General features: G+C 50.4%; 1 protein-coding gene across 3 annotated transcripts in view; it reads left to right on the forward strand.

Annotated features, from left to right (window-relative positions):
* Positions 1-16,176, forward strand: part of ADD2 (adducin 2) — a gene marked incomplete at its 3' end in the record, with an annotated part of 104,913 nt that extends 88,737 nt beyond the window's left edge. For 2 of the 3 annotated variants that reach the window (XM_079940914.1, XM_079940912.1), the window contains 6 exons: positions 3,380-3,637; positions 4,558-4,677; positions 5,505-5,594; positions 7,542-7,689; positions 9,274-9,399; positions 15,869-16,176. In XM_079940914.1, coding sequence (XP_079797040.1) covers positions 3,380-3,637; positions 4,558-4,677; positions 5,505-5,594; positions 7,542-7,689; positions 9,274-9,399; positions 15,869-16,176 — 1,050 coding nt within the window. The remainder of the gene's footprint in view (positions 1-3,379; positions 3,638-4,557; positions 4,678-5,504; positions 5,595-7,541; positions 7,690-9,273; positions 9,400-15,868) is intronic. The other variant, XM_079940913.1, reaches the window with a different exon arrangement.
* Positions 16,177-17,573: the final 1,397 nt, after the last annotated feature.

Here is a 17,573-nt window from a genome sequence, read left to right on the forward strand (position 1 = left end):
ATGCAGGGGACACGGGTTCGTGCCCCGGCCTGGGAAGATCCCACATGCCGCGGAGCGGCTGGGCCCGTGAGCCATGGCCGCTGAGCCTGCGCGTCCGGAGCCTGTGCTCCGCGACGGGAGAGGCCACAACAGTGAGAGGCCCGCGTACCACAAAAAAAAAAAAAAAAAGAGTGATTACCACCACATGGTAAAGTGTGATAAGGCTTGAGTCACTAAAGGGTGGAGCACTAGTCCAGAATGCACAGGCCAATCAATGCTACAGCTTAGAGGATCCAGAAATAGATCCCAAATGCATGAAAATTTAACACAGGATAAACAGCCATCTTATAAATCTGGGGGAAAAAATAGACTGTTAGCCATCTGGGAAATAAAACTAAGGTGGATTACTACCTTGTCCTTTCAACAAGATAAATCCCTGATTTGTCAAAAATTTAAACATGGAAAGGAAATTGATATAGGTATTTAAAAACATAGATTAATAGTTTTAATGCTCTTGTGTTGGGAAAGACCTTGTCAAGCATGGCAGGAAAGTCTGAAATCGTGATGCCACATATTAACAGATATGATTACATTAAAATTCAAAATTTGTATTTTTATAAACCACCCCACCCACCATATAAACAAAGCTAAAAGACAAAGTATGGGGAAAATATTTGCAACATCTGTGACAGTCAAAAGATTCATATCGGGCTTCCCTGGTGGCACAGTGGTTGAGAGTCCGCCTGCCGATGCAGGGGACACGGGTTCGTGCCCCGGTCCGGGAAGATCCCACATGCCGCGGAGCGGCTGGACCCGTGAGCCATGGCCGCTGACCCTGCGCGTCCGGAGTCTGTGCTCCGCAACGGGAGAGGCCACAACAGTGAGAGGCCCGCGTACCGCAAAAAAACAAAAACAAAAACAGATTCATATCTTTACTGTAAAAGGAGGTATTACAAATCAATATGAAAAGATGACCATCACAATAGAAAAATGAACTGAGAATCCAGTTTCCAAAGGAAGATATTCAAGAAGCCATTAAGTGTAATTGAAAATATCCAGTCTTACTAGTAATCCAAAAAAGAACAAAACAAAAGTAGAGGATATTACTTTTAACCCATCTGATTGCCAAGGATTTTTTAAAAATTTTTTAAAAATCCTTTAAATTTCAGGTGAAATTCAGAATGGCTCAGAAAATCCTATAAAAAGAAGAGTGGGGCAATATTCAGTGCGCGGGAAATGAGACGAGAACTGGGAACTCCAGCACAATAGGCAGAAGTGTAAATTGGCTCAGTGTTTTGGGAAGACGGACATGATAAATATATAAAAACTTATACTGTGCTCCCTTTGACTCAGTCATTTTCATTACTAGGCACTTATGTTAATTGCCTAAAGAAAAATGTGTAAAGATACTCATTTCAGGGTTGTTTATAATATTTTGAAAATAACAGTGTCCACTGGTATTGGTTAGATAAATTATGATATGTCCATTCACTGGCATATTATGTAGTTGTTTAAAGGTTGCTGTGTATTTATAGGTTCAATAACATGAAAAAAACTCCGAGACACATTGACGAGCTAAAAGCAGCTTATAAAGCTGATTATGTAGCATTATTATTTACAATAGCCAAGGTATGGAAGCAACCTAAGTGTCCACTGATGGAAGAATGAATAAAGAAAATGTGGTACTTATATATGATAGGATATTCAGCCGTAAAAAAGCTGAAAGTCTTACCATTTGCAACAATATGGATGGACCTTGAGGGGATTATGCTAAGTGAAATAAGTCAGACAGAGAAAGACAAATACTGTATGATCTCATTTATATGTGGAATTGAAAAAAAACCCTCAAAAACCAAAAATCAAAAAATTCATACTCATAGATACAGAGAACAGATTGCTAGCTGCCAGGTGGGAGGCAGAGAGAAATGGGTACAGGGGTCAAAAGGTGCAAACTTCCATATATAAAATAAGTAATCCTGGGGGTGTAATGTACAGCATGGTGACAATAGTTATTAATACGGTATTATATATTTGAAAGTTGCTAAAAGAGTAGATCTTAAAAGTTCTCATCACAAGAAAAAGAATGGTAACTATGAGAGGTGCTGGATGTTAATTAGACTCGTGGTAATCATTTCGCAATACATACAATTTTTTTTTAATTGAGGTATAGTTGATTTACAATGTGTTAATTTCAGGTGTACAGCAAAGTGATTCAGTTACACATGTAATACAGATATTGAATCACTATGTTGCACACCTGAAACTAATGTAAAGTTACATGTCAATTATATCTCAATTTTTTTAAAAGCTGCGTATGTGGTACAGTCCATTAATATACTGTTTTATATATATTATATGATGCATTCATTATATAGTCTGTATATTTACATACATGCATTTGTATATGTGTGCTTAGAGAGATGACTGAAAGGATTTTTAGTGATTGTCTCTGGGGATGAGATTTTGCATAAAACCCACTTTTTCCTTATGTTTTTTATATTGCTTAATTTTTCTACATGGCTCTGTACTTCTTTTGTAATCCACTTTCTTTTTTTTTTTGCGGTACGCGGGCCTCTCACTGTTGTGGCCTCTCCCGTTGCGGAGCACAGGCTCCAGACGCGCAGGCTCAGTGGCCACGGCTCACGGGCCCAGCTGCTCCGCGGCATGTGGGATCTTCCCGGACCGGGGCACGAACCCATGTCCCCTGCATCGGCAGGCGGACTCTCAACCACTGCGTCACCAGGGAAGCCCCAATCCACTTTCTTTTTAATACCACTTGAATTTTAAAAAAGATGACAGGCAGAGCCGAGAATTGCTCCAGCAGCTGTTAAGATTCCCGAGTGTTCATTCTGAGTAACAGTCCACCTTGGCGGGACATGGTCTTGCTTAGGAGACAGGGATGTTCTTGAGTCAGAGTTAGGGCTCCCAAGAGAAAAATAGTTAAGAAGCCTCAGAGTCGAGGAAGGAGGGCTACTGTTAGAATCAGCTGGGAAACTTTTTAAAATCCTGTAGCCCAGATTGCACCACTGTCCAATGAAATGGGGAACTCTGAGTTGAGCCCAGGCATATACATTTTTAAAGCTCCCGCATGATTCTGTTGTGTTGAGAACTACTGGACCAGACCAAAAGCTGGAGCTCTGTCTGGTCCACAAGATTCTGGGAACTTTCTCATCCCTGATCAGAGGGCTTGTTGGGGTGGAGGAGGGGAGGGGTTGGGGGACCAAGACAGGGAACGATTCTGAAATACACCAGAGGTGCGGCAAGGCCTGGGTTGTATTACAGAGACTTTGGGTTAAACTGAGTCCTTTAGATGGAAGGGGGTAAAGCGTGTGAGCGGGCGAGCAGGCATGTACCTGATCATTTTCCCCACCACATGTGGTTCTGTTTTTGTCCTTTTTAGGGTTACAGAACAGGCTACACCTACCGCTACCCCTTTGTTCAAGAGAAAACCAAACACAAAAGTGAGGTGGAGATTCCAGCCACGGTCACAGCCTTCGTGTTTGAGGAGGACGGCACCCCGGTGCCCGCCCTGAGGCAACACGCCCAGAAGCAGCAGAAGGAGAAGACCCGCTGGCTCAACACGCCCAACACCTACCTGCGGGTCAACGTGGCCGACGAGGTCCAGAGGAGCATGGGTAGCCCCCGGCCAAAGACCACGGTAAGGAGGGCAGAGGGGGCTCCGCTGGGGAGATTGGGGTGGAAGGAGAGTGCCCAGCTACCTGTGTGGGCTAAGCAGCTTTACAAGGGAAACAGCAAACCTCCCCTGGGCCTGCACTAGTCCTGTCTCCCTCTAAGGCTTCCTATTGGGCATCTGGGAGCAGCTTCTCATGCCTACGGAGCAGATCACCTGTTTCTTGCACCCCTATGCTGAGTTTTTGGTCCAGAGGGTGGCTGGACCAGGTCACTCCCAGCAGCATGAAAGCTTTTTGCTCCCATATCTGGAAGGGGCTTCTGGGAAATTCAAGGGAGGGGTACCCAACATTTGAACTGACCATCTGATGCAAAACCAGAAGGTGCATGGGGTACTTGCTTCTATTACGTTGTCCACTCCCTTTATAACCCTCTTCTGTAGAGAGGTGCTTGCTTTAGACATTAGATGTGTGAGACCTGCCCACAGATTGAGTTTTTACAAATTGTATGCTCTTTTCCTCTCTCTCCCTCATCACACACCCTGGCTCTTAATTTGATTTTCACTAACAAAGTAGCTGGCAGCCAAATAGAAAAGGTCTTCGTTTAAAAAAAAAAAACAAAGCCCTGCAAATTAACATCCATGAGTCATCTAATACTACAAGACCAGCGGCTGCCTGTCTGTCAAAGCTGGCACCATGGCTCTGTCCCTCGTCTTAGGTGTTCTTTATGGCCATTGATCTGGGGCCTTTCTTTGGTTGCTGGGTCATTTGCTGCCCATCTCTGCTCTGGGAGACAGACACCAAAGAGGCCCAAGACGAGGGAAAGTGTTTGTCTAGGCTTGCTGACTTGCACGTGGGCTGGTCGGCCCAGATCTCATGGGGTGGACCACTAGGGTGGACGGCGAGCCATATGCCTTTGCCTTACCCACCGGGCCTTGTGTGTGTTCAGTGGATGAAGGCTGACGAGGTGGAGAAATCCAGCAGTGGCATGCCCATACGGATCGAAAACCCAAACCAATTTGTGCCTCTGTACACTGACCCCCAAGAAGTGCTGGACATGCGCAACAAGGTAAGGGGATAGCTAATTACCTCCCATGTTTTCTCCCTCAAGGGCGTGGGGGGGGTCCCCAGGATGCGCCTGACTTACCGACATCCCAGATGCCTCTTATGGAAAAGAAACTACCATTTATTGGCCATATTCCAGGCACAGTGCTAAGCGCTGTGCTTTTGTAGTCCTGTGTAACCCTCAAATAGAGAGGTGCTAGCTTTAGACATTAGATGTGTCTAAGAGACCAACTTGCAAATTGAATTTTTACAAATTTTATGCTATTTCCCTTTGGCTCATTTTCAAGATTGCAAAATCCTTTGTGTTTATTTCTCTACCTTTGCTTTACAGTTCACTCACTTATATTTCTAATGTTACTTTAAAAACTTAACTTGTAACAGACCACCTTCAATAGGTCGGGTATGTTCCCAGAACAGTGTTTCAGTGTGTGGTCCTCTGAAGGGCAGATTCCTGGGTCACTCCCACCCCTCCTCCCATGGGACTGAGATTCAATATGTACGGGGTGGCCCCCCAGGAATCTGTAGTTTAAACCAATTCCTCAGGGACTTCATAGGACTATTAAAAATTGAGAATCTCCCTCAAGGATCTCCTATGCCTCATTTCCCTCTTCATCTCAATGATCTGCTTGTGGTTAATGAGAATCTGGCGTTCTACATAAACTTCTCATTCATTCTGGAGCAGACGTGGAGACAGACTGTCTCAAAGTGGATGTGATGCGTTACATCTGCACCCCTGGGCGGCCTTTCTAGTGTGCCCTGGGGATGCTCCCTGCCAACTCCACACCCTGATGCTGGACAGCTACCTCACCCTCCCCATCCCTTTCTACACAGATTCGAGAACAAAACCGACAGGATGTGAAGTCGGCGGGGCCTCAGTCCCAGCTGCTGGCGAGTGTCATCGCTGAGAAGAGCCGAAGCCCGGTACAGCAGACGCTGCCCTTGTCTGGAGGGGAAACGTGTTTGCCTTCTGGGTCTGCAGTGCCTGGGGCCGGGCAGCAGGACCCCTGAGTCCTTATATGCCCACCTTCCCCTGTGATCTTGGGCACTGGTGCTCTTGCTGCAAAATGGATGCTGTGAGGACTGGGGACAGTATCTCATCGCCTCCCGTGGGCGCCAGGCAGGGGAGGAGTAGCCCAGCCTGCCCACGGGAGTGATGCGGCTTCTGTGCCTCCCCCTGGAACTCCCCTCTGCCCTCTGTCAGTGTCCCGCAGAGTGACCTCTCAGGAGCGCGGCTGGCCTCTCCCAGCGGCTCTAGGCCTGGCTGCCCTGAGCGGCTCTGGCCTCTGTGCGTGGAAACAGCACCATCAGGCCGTAGCTCTGGGAAGATGCTCACAGGCTCTCAGAGGGCAGACATGTATATAAGGACCGGTACTCCTACAGGATGGGAAGGGGCAGTGAGTTGCCCACACAAACACACGTAGAGTTAGAAAATATAAAGTTGTTCCCCTGCTTGAGATAGAACAGTTTTTGTTTAGTGCTTAGCAAAAGGGGTGAACGTCAGACTTCTGGCTTGTGTTGGAAATCATTGCTGCTCATTGCAAAGTAGCAGTGGCATCTTCCTTAGCAGTAAGGGCAGGGGCAGGGGATACAGGGACCATTCCTCTCTGCAGAGCAAACTGAGGGGATGTCATGATTGCAGATCAGGCTGCAACCCACCAGGTGGGTGCCCCTTGGCAGGGGAAGTGTGAAGGTTATGTCACCACCTCCACCCCACCTCAGCTGAGCCAAGAGAAGGAACAGCAAATGTGCTACAGGGTCAAGGATAGAAATACCCCATGATAATGGGGGGAGGTGGGAGTTCAATACTGTGATCAACATTGTTAAAAACTCTGCCATTTATACCAAGTGCTCTCCTTGGAGTCCCTCTTCTTGGGATCCCGGTCTTGGACTTTTTTGAACCCCATGATTCCTTAAGATAGGCCCAGTGCTGCCTTCTTTTGGAAGGAGCCCATGGGCCCATCATCAGAAGACTTGATGAGCCAGAGACAGATGGCCGGGAGTGTGTGGTGTGGGCCAGCTGCCCAGGCTCACATCCCCCCGCCCCCACTTTCTTTGACTCCTTGGCTCCGGACCACTGAATTCCCAAAGGCCGAGATGAGGTTGCTGAGTTAGGATAAAGGGCTATGGAGTCTGAGCTGTCCCGAGCTCGAGGGATCAAAGGATTCCCGAAGCTTACACAAGGCCCAGCTGGTGAGCTCCCCAGAGCCAGGGGCTCCCCAGAGGGGGTGAAACACAGTGATTTTGCCAATGTCCCTTCAGGGACCTGCAGTACAGGCGGGTTGAATATCCAAGGTTCAGGACCTTGGCCCCCTTGTTATTTATGACCGTGTGCAAAACAGGACTTAACAGTTTGGACCGAGAACGCCAAAGCCACTGTGTGTTTTGCATATGACTTACCGCTGGGTGCTGTGGCTTGCGCTGCTGAGGCGGGATGGTGGGGTGCATGGCGGGGAGCGGCTGGCGTGACACTGGTTGAGCCAACGCTTTGCATGCTGGGGTCTGGCTGACTGACTGTGGGCCGCCGGCTGTACTTGCCCAGTGACGGCTTGCAAGCGTCCACAGTAGAGATCGCAATAAAGATGTGTCTTCCTTCTGCTTGGGAGCATTCTTTGATTTTATTTCTGGGGCAGAGGGAGGACCCCCTGCGTTCATCCAGGCAGTTACAAAGAAGCCGGGTCTGGGGGTGAGGTGTAGCCGTGGGACGGAGTGAAAAACCCCTACCCCGAGGCCCCGAGCTGTTGCCATGGAGCTGCATGCCACGCTGTCGCTAGCAAGACCACTGGCAGCCCCGTGAGTCTGAAAGGAAGCTCGGGCCTGGGCCCCGACTGCGGCGTTCAGAGAGCGACACACTCTGTGGTTAACTTTCAGTCCACAGAGAGCCAGCTGATGTCCCGGGGCCAGGCGGATACCAAAGACGAGGCCGAGGAGATAGCGCCCAACCCCTTTAGCCAACTCACGGATCAGGAGCTGGAAGAGTACAAGAAAGAGGTGGAGAGGAAGAAGCTAGAACTCGATGGTAAATAACCCCCGGAAGCTGGTGCTTCAGGACCTCCCAGGCGGAGGGGAGAGCTCGGGGCACCCAGAGAGGCAGCAGAGCAAACCATGGCCCTCACTCCCCGCCAGCAGCCCTGGACCCCCTTCCTTGCTGCCTGCCAGGGTCCCCAGGGCTCAATCCAGCCTTGTCTCGCTTTCCTTTTCAATCTTCATTTGCTTCTCTCTGTCTCTTCTCTGTCATGTCCTCACTTTGACCTTCCTGCTCCATCAGCAAATTTTTTTTTTTTTTTTTTTTTTTTTGTGGTACGCGGGCCTCTCACTGTTGTGGCCTCTCCCGTTGCGGAGCACAGGCTCCGGACGCGCAGGCTCAGCGGCCACGGCTCACGGGCCCAGCCACTCCGCGGCACGTGGGATTGTCCCAGACCAGGGCACGAACCCGTGTCCCCTGCATCAGCAGGCGGACTCTCAACCACTGCGCCACCAGGGAAGCCCAGCAAATAATATTCTTATCAGCATGATTTTGTTAATCACACCAATGCCCCTCATGGCTCGTGCCTGACAGTTACACGGTGCTGCCGCCATGACCCCACTGACCCTCTCACCTGGGAATAAGGAGTTAATCCGTGAGGAGTGCTTAGGTTACTGCCTACGAATATGGCCTAGGTCAGTAGACACCAGACAAACGTTAGCTGTAATAATATGTTCATTATAATAGTGATCATAATTACCGATGATCTATCAGATGTGGTATAAACCGCTTAGCCGGGCAATCAGAACTGAGTCCTTTATGTCAGAATCCAGCAGCTGCGTCCTTTATGTCAGAATCTCAGTCGAGCCCATCTCTCCATGCTGACTCCTAAGTAGTCATACTCTTGAGAGCTTGTTCATGCCTTTGTCCCTTCCCGACAGAGTTTCTCTTCTCGGCTAGCCTGGTTCAGTATTATCTACACTTCGGCCTCTGTGGCAAACCCCCTCCAGCCAGGAAGCCCTCTCTGTGCCCCACATGGAGCCGTCCCTTCTCTTTGCTTCAAGTGCACTTGGGGTCTGAGACACAGAATTCAGCTCTTGGTTTTGTCCACCAGGCAAGGCTTTCATTCCCTCAGGGCAGGGCCCCCTTCCACAGCCCCCGTCCCCACCCAGACTCAGCCATCTTCCTAGGAACAAAGGCACTAGAAGAATCCTCGCTGGCTTTCTTGGAGTTAGCTTGCTTGGAGTTCTCGGTGCCAATCGAAAAAGTAGATAGAAAAATATGGTGCTCTTTGTCTCTAGAGGTTGTTTGGACCGGACATGTAAATTAGACAAATAATCAATAAGTTACATGCAAACAGATCGTGGGTGGGAGTTCCCCTGCAGTCTTGCCGTCCACATCAGGGGTAACAAAGTCCATCCAGAGATGTCCTGTGAGGGAGGAAATGGACTCCGACTCCTCCCACTTACCTCCCCTAGGATGGAGCAGAAATTTTTTTTTAAAGTTAGAGGAAGCAGCTAACTCCAGCCAAGAGAAATGAGGACCAAGCCGAAGAAAGTAGTTGTTTTAAAGCACTCTTGGTCTGCCCACCTCTCCTCTCCTTGACCTCTATCCTGAGCTGGCTTTCTGTATTTTCAGGAGAGAAAGAACCTGCCCCTGAGGAGCCTGGCTCACCTGTAAAGTCTGCACCTGCTTCTCCAGCTCAGAGCCCAGCCAAGTCAGAGACGAAGAGCCCCGTGGGCTCTCCCTCCAAGTCTGTGGACGGTGAGTGGAGCTGAGCATCTGGGAGGGAGGAGGCGCCTCCGCAGGCCGAGAAGGGGGTCTGCATAGAGGGTGGGCAGGTCTTCACTGCAGGGCACCTGCCTTTCAACAGGTGCTACCCTCCTACGGGAGACTCTCCCCTCTGCTGTTTCTAGGGAACCTGAAACAGGGGTTACCAACTTTAAGCTTATTCCCTTCACAAGCTGTGACAATACGCCTTACAGGTGAAGCTGAGTCTAAGCAATGCTGAGTACGTCAATGATTGACCCACGCCCTTCTCACCTCTGACTCAGGCCAGGTTGGCTGATGGGCCTTTCTAGACTCACCAGCCCAGTGCTCCGACTTTAACGTGCACAGGGATCGCCTAGGGATCTGGTTAAAATGAAGATTAAAATGTTAAGATGAAGACACAGTAGGTCTGGGGTGGGACCTGAGACCCTGCATTTCTGGCAAGGCCCCCAGGTGAGGCTGATGGTGTCATTCTCAACCTTGGCTACGCGTCGGGATCACCTGGGGAGCTTTACAATCCCTGACGCCTGCCGGGGTCCCACCCCAGTGGTTCCTGAGTTCAGTGGTCTAGGAGTAGGCATGGGGGAGTGCAGCCTGGAGTTGTAAGATCTCTCCAGGTGAATCTAATGTGTAGCCCAGGTTGAAAACCACTTTATGAGATACTAGTTTAGAGAACTGAGTTCTAGGCCCAACTCAACTGTTGATTTTAGAAAATCAGATAATCTCCGTGCCTCAGTTTCCTTGTCTGTCAGATGGGGCTACTAATATTTTCCCCTTTTAAGGTTCTTATATATATAAGGGAAGGTGTAGGTGAAGACATACCTGGAAAGAGTAAAAGCCTGATGTAAATATAAGATCTAATTATGGTTATGATTAATAACATACACAGGATGGGTAATAAGATGATAGTCCAAACCTCCTAGATCATGCGAGTGTCTTTAATGAGCTCCTAGAATCGCTCCGGGGCATGAACGCTCCTCCCTTGGGGCACGCCACCCCAACTGTGAGCCCTCACCAGGGAGGGCTGAACCCCAGGCAGACAATAGCAGCTGGGTGTCCTGATAGAACCTTCCCCCTCCTGGGTAGAATGGCCACACGTGTGAATGCAGCTCGAATCCCCAACTCTGAGCTCCCTCCGTTAGTGAACTGCTGCCTTGAGCACAGGTCCAGCATTGGCAGGGGAAACCCATCTGCTTGAGGCCGGAGCCCCAAGTGGATGTCCCATGACTGTGTTCATCGTGTCTCATCGTGGTGTTGTCAACCTGCCTCCACAACGTCTTCCTTTCTCTTCCCGTTGGTGCCTTCGTCAAAGGAGTTTCCTCCGATTCTGAATACTTGTCTCTGTAGTAAGTATAGAGAGGCTGTTTACTAACTCACTCCAATACGTGCAATGGGGGAGGGAGGACGTTTACAAAGGAAATATGTTGCTCCTCAGTTTTTTCTTTTGCTGCTCACAACCCTGCCTTCGGGAGGTTTCCTGACCATAAAAGTCATCACCAGTTCCACATGTGCTGTGCATGGTTTAGGCATCCCCCTAGGATAGACACACATAGGTCATACCCGTGCACTAACACACTCCCGTACTTCCATGGGACATTCCACCCACAGTGAACGGGCCTTGGGCCAGCTGCTGGACGCCCCCTTTGGCGGAGGGCTTGTGGCCCTCGGGAGCACATCTGCACCCCCCCTTCCTAGTGCATGGGCCCCTCTGAGGAGCTCATGACCTCTTCTAGGGCTGGGGGCCAGAGCCTGAATGGCCTTGGGGACCAACTGCCTTATCTGCATGCAGAGAGCACCCGGCCTGACTGCCGTCTGCAGCATCCCTGCGCCAACTGCAGGAAGGCGAGCCCACTGGAGAGGAGGCTGGTTGCAGGAGTGGGACAAGGGGTGGCAATTCCATTTCGGCTCTTGGGAGCCCCTTGGAGTGACCTCTGCTACTCAGTGGGACAGAATGGGGGAGGAGAGGGGTGTGAGGGGTGGGATCACTGCTTTCCCACTGCCTGACGTCGTTCCCACTGCAGCAGGATTCCTGCTTCTCTCTGGCCCAAATCTATGCTCCATGGAGAGGCACACTCTAGTTGAGTTGTTAGAAAAGAGTCTTCCTGTAACACAGGCAGAGCTGGGGAGCGTGGACCTCCTTGGTGCCTTCCCCCGTGAAGAGGCACCAGTTGGAGCTGTCCGGGGTGACGGTGTGAAGTGGGACTGTGTGGCCTTGGCCAGGCTGCCCATTGGCTTGCCCAGCTCCTCAGAACAACAGGGCTGACCCCCCGAGTAGCATCTGCACTTTGACATGTAGCTCACCCATCAGATCCGGAATGACTTTTACACCATTCGTCCCCATGCTCTCAAATCCTCTTGTGCTAATTCACCTCAGTGTCACTCCTCATCTGCCTCCCTGACTCCTACCCCTCAGCCTCTCTGAAGGAGTCCTTCCAGTCCTGTTCCTTCACATCTGGCCATCTCTGTCATCACCTTCTCTGTTGACTGGCTCCTGACTGTCCCTGCCCCTGCTGAGTCAATCCCCCCATGGGCCCCTCAGGAGCATTGGCTATGCCTGCAAAGAAATAGCCCTGCATTCAACATCAGAAGGCCAGCTGTGTCACTTACTAATTTAGCCATCTCAAATAAGTTGCATGAAAACACTGCAGGATGGGGGACTAACATGAATCCTTGCCTTTCCTGACTTACAGCATTGTTATCAGGATAAAATGAGCTCATAAATATAAAAGGCCCTTGTAATGTGCTTTCATAAATGAGTTCTCCTTACGTACTGTGTTCTCAGGATTGTGAGAGATACTACGCGGCTTGCTGTTTTAAGCCACTAAGTTCTGGTGTGGTTTGTTACGCAGCAGTAGATAACTATTAAATCATAGTGCCTAATGAGAACTGGTTTATGGAAATTAGTTCTTCTGTGGGCTGACAAGGCTCAGCGGGTGGTTCTTCTGCTCCACTGATGTCAGCTGGGGCTGCAGTCATCTGGTTGCCTGACTAAGCTAGAACTTCCAACATGGTGCACTCACATGTCAGGTGCCTTGTCAGGGGCAGCTGGGACAGTGGAATGGCTGGGCCTCTTTCTCTGTCTCTCTGTCTGTCTGTCTGTCCCTCCATATAACTGTAGGTCCTCTCCATGTGGCCATCTGTGTTTCCATCAAGGTAGTTGGACTTTACACATGGTGCCTCAAGGCTCCCCAAACTATAGAAGCAGAAGCTGCTGGGCCTTCTTAATTCTTCGGCCTGAGGCTGGCTCAGTGGCACTTCCTCTGGATTCTGTTGGTTTCTCCAAGCCACACGGCCAGCCCAGATTCAGTGTGGGAGGGGACCACACTCAAGTGTAAAATTCATATATTGGTGGTAGGTTTAGAGAAGGGCAAAATCGTTGTCAAATGTCAAGGGAGGCTGGAACCAGACCTTGGGGAGATATATGCTTGGACTGGCAGATAGGAGTAGAGTGGGCTGTCCAGGGAGTGGGCATTTCTGGAAGGGGACATCGGGGGACTGAGAGACAAGTGTTTGGATGCTGAGGGATAGTGAGAAATCCAGTCTGAGAGGTAGGTACCCAAACAAGCTCGGCATCTCCCTACCAAAGCACCTCCCTTCCTCCTCCAGCCTCTTCAAGCCTTTCAGCTCTTCCCAAGCCACAAGGGTGTGGCTATGGACCTAGGCTGCCAAGTCCAGTCTTGTTCCAAATCCACTCTCCCTATTCCCCTCTGCTTCCTGGCCACCATCCTTGGATAGATCCCCCGATTTCCCAGCCTCTACCCCATTCCATCCACCCTACACCTGTCTCCTACTCCCAGAGCTCAAAGTGCCCCATCTAGGAGAGAAAGCCAGTGGTTCGTCTTAGGAGATGCTAGAAGGTGAGTTCGCTTCTGCCACAGCTCCTGGAGCCCTTCAAATAGCTGAAGACCCAGGTAGTTCTGACCTTAACTGTCGTGGGCTGTTAACAAAGGAGGGATCTGGACTCTCAGAGCTGGTCCTTGATGCTTTCCTTACTGGGGCCCAATAAGTATTTATTTCTAGAGCCTTGACTGCTGCCCCTTCTCTTGGCCAACTGCACCCTCCAGGGGTCTCTGTCCCCCCCAGCTGAGGGAGTGGTGACCTCGATCTGGAACCCGACTCCTCCAAGGCCCATGGCGCCTCCCAGCCCCACGTTCTGTTTGCTGGTGCTCCCCAGACGATTCATGGTGCGGGAGCTCTGTGAGATGCTGGTGACATGCCCGGTGTGGACTTGTTTTCTGGCTGGGGAGAAGAATCCTGCTGTGCTCTCCTAGAGCCAGCCAGCAGGGGCTGCGATTGCAGATGCAGCTGAAGGGGCAGGCGTGGGTGAAGGCCACTGCTGGGACGAGGGTGCCTATCACCACAGGGCAGGAAATGGCACCTGGACAGAAGGTGGGGTCCTCTGATCCATAGTTGTGTTCGTGGAGCTAGAAGGCAGGTAACAAAATCATCTGAGAGGGTGTAACTTGAGAAACACATCCTCACGGGTCATCCAAGTGAGGGGTCATTGGAGGTACAAGAGCCCAGGAGGCCAAGAGTGGGAACAGGGGAGTAGGTACAGGAGACAAAGGCCAGCATGCAGGGCAGCTGTTTGTCTACAAGGTTGGGTCCAGTTCAGCGTAGAAGACTCAGGCTGGGACAGACAAGAAAGAAGATGAGGTATGGTGTTGACTTGGTTAGAATAAAACCATTCACACGTTCATTTGTTTGCTTATGCATTCAACCATTCATGGATTCCACAACCATTTTCTGAGTACCTCCTATAAGCTAGTCACGTAGATAATTAAACACAGTCTTGTCTGATTTATTTCAGTTTTGAGGGGAGAGATAGGCATAAAAAAGAAGTGATTGTTTCACAGTCACTGTGATGGAAATTTATCTAGTAGGGGCCGAAAGGAAGGAGTGACAAATTCTACCTGGAAGCAGGGATGGGACCAGGAAAGACTTTAAGGGGAGGGTAACACTCAAGCTGATTGATTGTGTGGGTGAAGGTTGGGGACACAGAGAAGAGAGAGAAGGGTGGTCTAGACAGAGGGAAACAGACTGCAATGGCAGGGAGGGGTCCAGGGATCAGAGGGTCGATGAGGCCAAAAGCAGGTGAAGAGAGGAGAGGGGAGCGGTCAGGGGGAAGGCTGTGTCTGGATTGCTTTTCTGCGTTCAAGAGAATGGCCAGTGATGACCATCGGAATGCATGGTGGGCGGGAGGGCAGTAAGGGCCGTAGGAGTCAAGCGCATTAGAGAACTTGGTAGTTGGATGATGGCAGGATGCGGGCCAGACAGTAGGAAGAATGGGAGCCAGGGCCGAGGTCTTCAGTACTAAGAGGGGACAGTCCTCAGGAGTTATTGGAGAAGACGTTTGCTTACCCAGATAGTTAAACTAGCCCATGTTAACTGTCCCCAAATTTACCCCCCTCTGTCCCATCTTCCATGTAACCAGACATTTCTCCAGTCTTTACCCCATCAAGAACCCTAGCCATTTCCCAAGACATCTGTCTTGCCCCACTCTGTCTGTAAGGGACACCAGTCTCCCACCTTCCCCAGCTCCCACACTCCCACTTTCTCATGGTGTGATATCCCTCACACTCACACACATGCACACTCACACACATGCACAATCACACACACCCCTCTCAGTTTCACGTAGTGAAAAGAACACTAAGTTGGGACGGCAAGAAACTGAGGTCTGCCCGCTTTTACTGCTTTACTCAGTTTTCCTATCTGTAAAATGGGGAGGAGCTAGATTAACTTTACCTTCCTTTCTACTTTTCAAAGTCTACGGTTTTAGAATTTTCCCTCCTCCTTCCCCATACAGGCATTTCAAAGCTTGAGTGGAAGCAGGGTGGGAAGAGAGTGGGAAGGAGGAGAAAGGGCAGCAGGAGGCTTTCACTCCTGGCCTTGAATAGGGTGGCAGTCTGTAGGGTCCATGCCACTCAGGGAATCCCACCATCCCTCTGCCTGCCCCTCTCTGCCTACTGGGAAGATACTCTCCATCTTGAAAAGTTCCTCAGAGGTGTAGGAAATGAAATGGGTATGAAAACATGTCATTTCCATATTTTTACTAGTGAAACTGAACCAGTCACAACAATTCTTAGATGCATCCCCTGAGCTGTCCATGGCAGTGCCCTCCCCTTCCTACAGCCTCTCTGTAGTCTGCGTCTGTTCCCTTGTTCTGTCTGTTCCTAGGAAAGCTCCCAACCGGGCCCCTGCTGGGCTGCTGCCGTTTCTGGAGATCGTTACCTGTTTACATTTGTAGGCAAGAGCCCATAGTCCCTGGCCTGCCAAGGGCCTGTTCTCTCCTGTTTGGGAGAGAACCCTGCCTACCCCTTTCCCCTTACCGTGTCAGCCCGCCCCTCTCTTTGCTCTAGACTTCCTTTATATAATTGCCTAGAAATGGTTCTGTTAGCCCCAGGTTGAAGCTCTCGCCTGAATTAAATCTTATGGGTCACGTCTTTGGATCTTTTTCTAGAAGATGCTCAGAAGACGGAAACAAGCAAAGCCACCACAGAGCCGGAAAAGACGCAGCCAGAAGGAGTGGTGGTCAACGGCAGGGAGGATGAGCAGACGGCAGAGGACATCCTCAGCAAAGGCCTCAGCCAGATGACCACCAGCGCCGACACGGATGTCGATACCTCGAAAGACAAAACAGAGTCAGTCACCAGCGGTCCCATGTCCCCAGAGGGCTCGCCTTCCAAGTCTCCCTCAAAGAAGAAGAAGAAATTCCGCACCCCGTCCTTCCTGAAGAAAAGCAAAAAGAAGGAGAAAGTGGAGTCCTGATTCGCAGCCCCCTGGGGCTCCCATCTGCGTCCTCCCTCCCCTCCCTCGCCGTCTCCCATCTCTGTCCCTGGAAGCACGGGGCCAAGGAGGGGTCGAATAGGCCCTGGATCACACTCTGATGGGAAACTTAGAGATTACCCCACCAACCCCTCATTTTACAGTTGCCCCACAGAAATCAGGTGACTTTCCCAAGGTCATACAGCTGGTTCGTGGCGGAGCCTGCATTGGAAGTCAGGTCTTCTGGCTCCCAGTCCAGTGCTCTTTCCACTACACGACACTGCCTAGCTGTGGGCTGCCCTTGTGAGGACGCTGCCCCTGATCTGAGCCCAGGGCAAGGGGCCAAAGTCAGCCGCAAGCTCTCACAAATCAGACCCAAATCAGACAGGTCGAGGCTCCCCTGAGCAGGGTCCTTGTCCTCGCGTGAACCCAACCTCCTGCTGACGGAGCTGTCACTATGTTTAGAAATCTCTCTTCTCTTTCCCGTAGGGTAACTGCCCTGCTGCTCACGGGAACCACACAAGTGGACCCGCCCCCTCCACCAGAAGTTAATCCTTGTTCCCAAGGGCTGATGGCTTAGCTGTGCTCCCCCAACCACTAACCCCGAGCTTTCTTCATGGAACCTCTGGAATGACGGCCGGAATTGTTGTAAGAGTGGGCAGACGTGAGGGCAGCCAGCTCAGCCACAGCGTGGAGGATGGTTCAATCCATATAAGAAGGCAGGAACTTGACCCATTTGAACAGTGCATCTCAGGCACTTCAAAACTAAAACCAAATTTAGCTTAGGAAACACTTCTGTCATAAGCAGGGCCGAAATTTGGGGACATTTTGATCCTCTGTTGGCTTTGGGTTGTACGAGGAGGGTCAGGACAGCGCAGATATGTGATGCCTTTTGAGCATTTGCCTGACTCTCAGGGCAGCGCGGCTCACCCTGTCCCCCTCCGGTCCGGCATCTGGGATCCCCTGACCTTCCCTTAAAACTAGAAGCCCTGGCTCACAGCCTGGAACTGGCATCCTTGGCCCCTTGACCGTGGCTCCTCTGGGTTCTGACTCAGTCGCTCTAGGTCCAGCAGAGGAGAATGAGGTGAGCCCTTCAGGATTAATCCTCTCGGACCAGCTCTCAGAGAAAGGCTTGCGTGTCCCTGGCCCTGTCACTGTCTGCCCATCAATCCTGGGGCCTGTAAGAGCCACAGCTATTTTTTTAGATGCCGTCACTATCTTTTCATACTCTTCCCTGGGGCTTTGATTTATAAGCAACATTGACTCCTAAAAAACAGACAATCCATTCTCTTTAAAGCACAGTGTCTTCAAAGAATATTTTCCCTTTCTGTCCTGAATATTGTCAAAGTATTTTTGAAAGTTCTTAATCATAGTTTTCCATTTTTGAGCACTTACTACAC

This window comes from Stenella coeruleoalba (genome assembly GCF_951394435.1).
Source record: "Stenella coeruleoalba genome assembly, chromosome: 13".
NCBI lineage: Eukaryota > Metazoa > Chordata > Mammalia > Artiodactyla > Delphinidae > Stenella > Stenella coeruleoalba.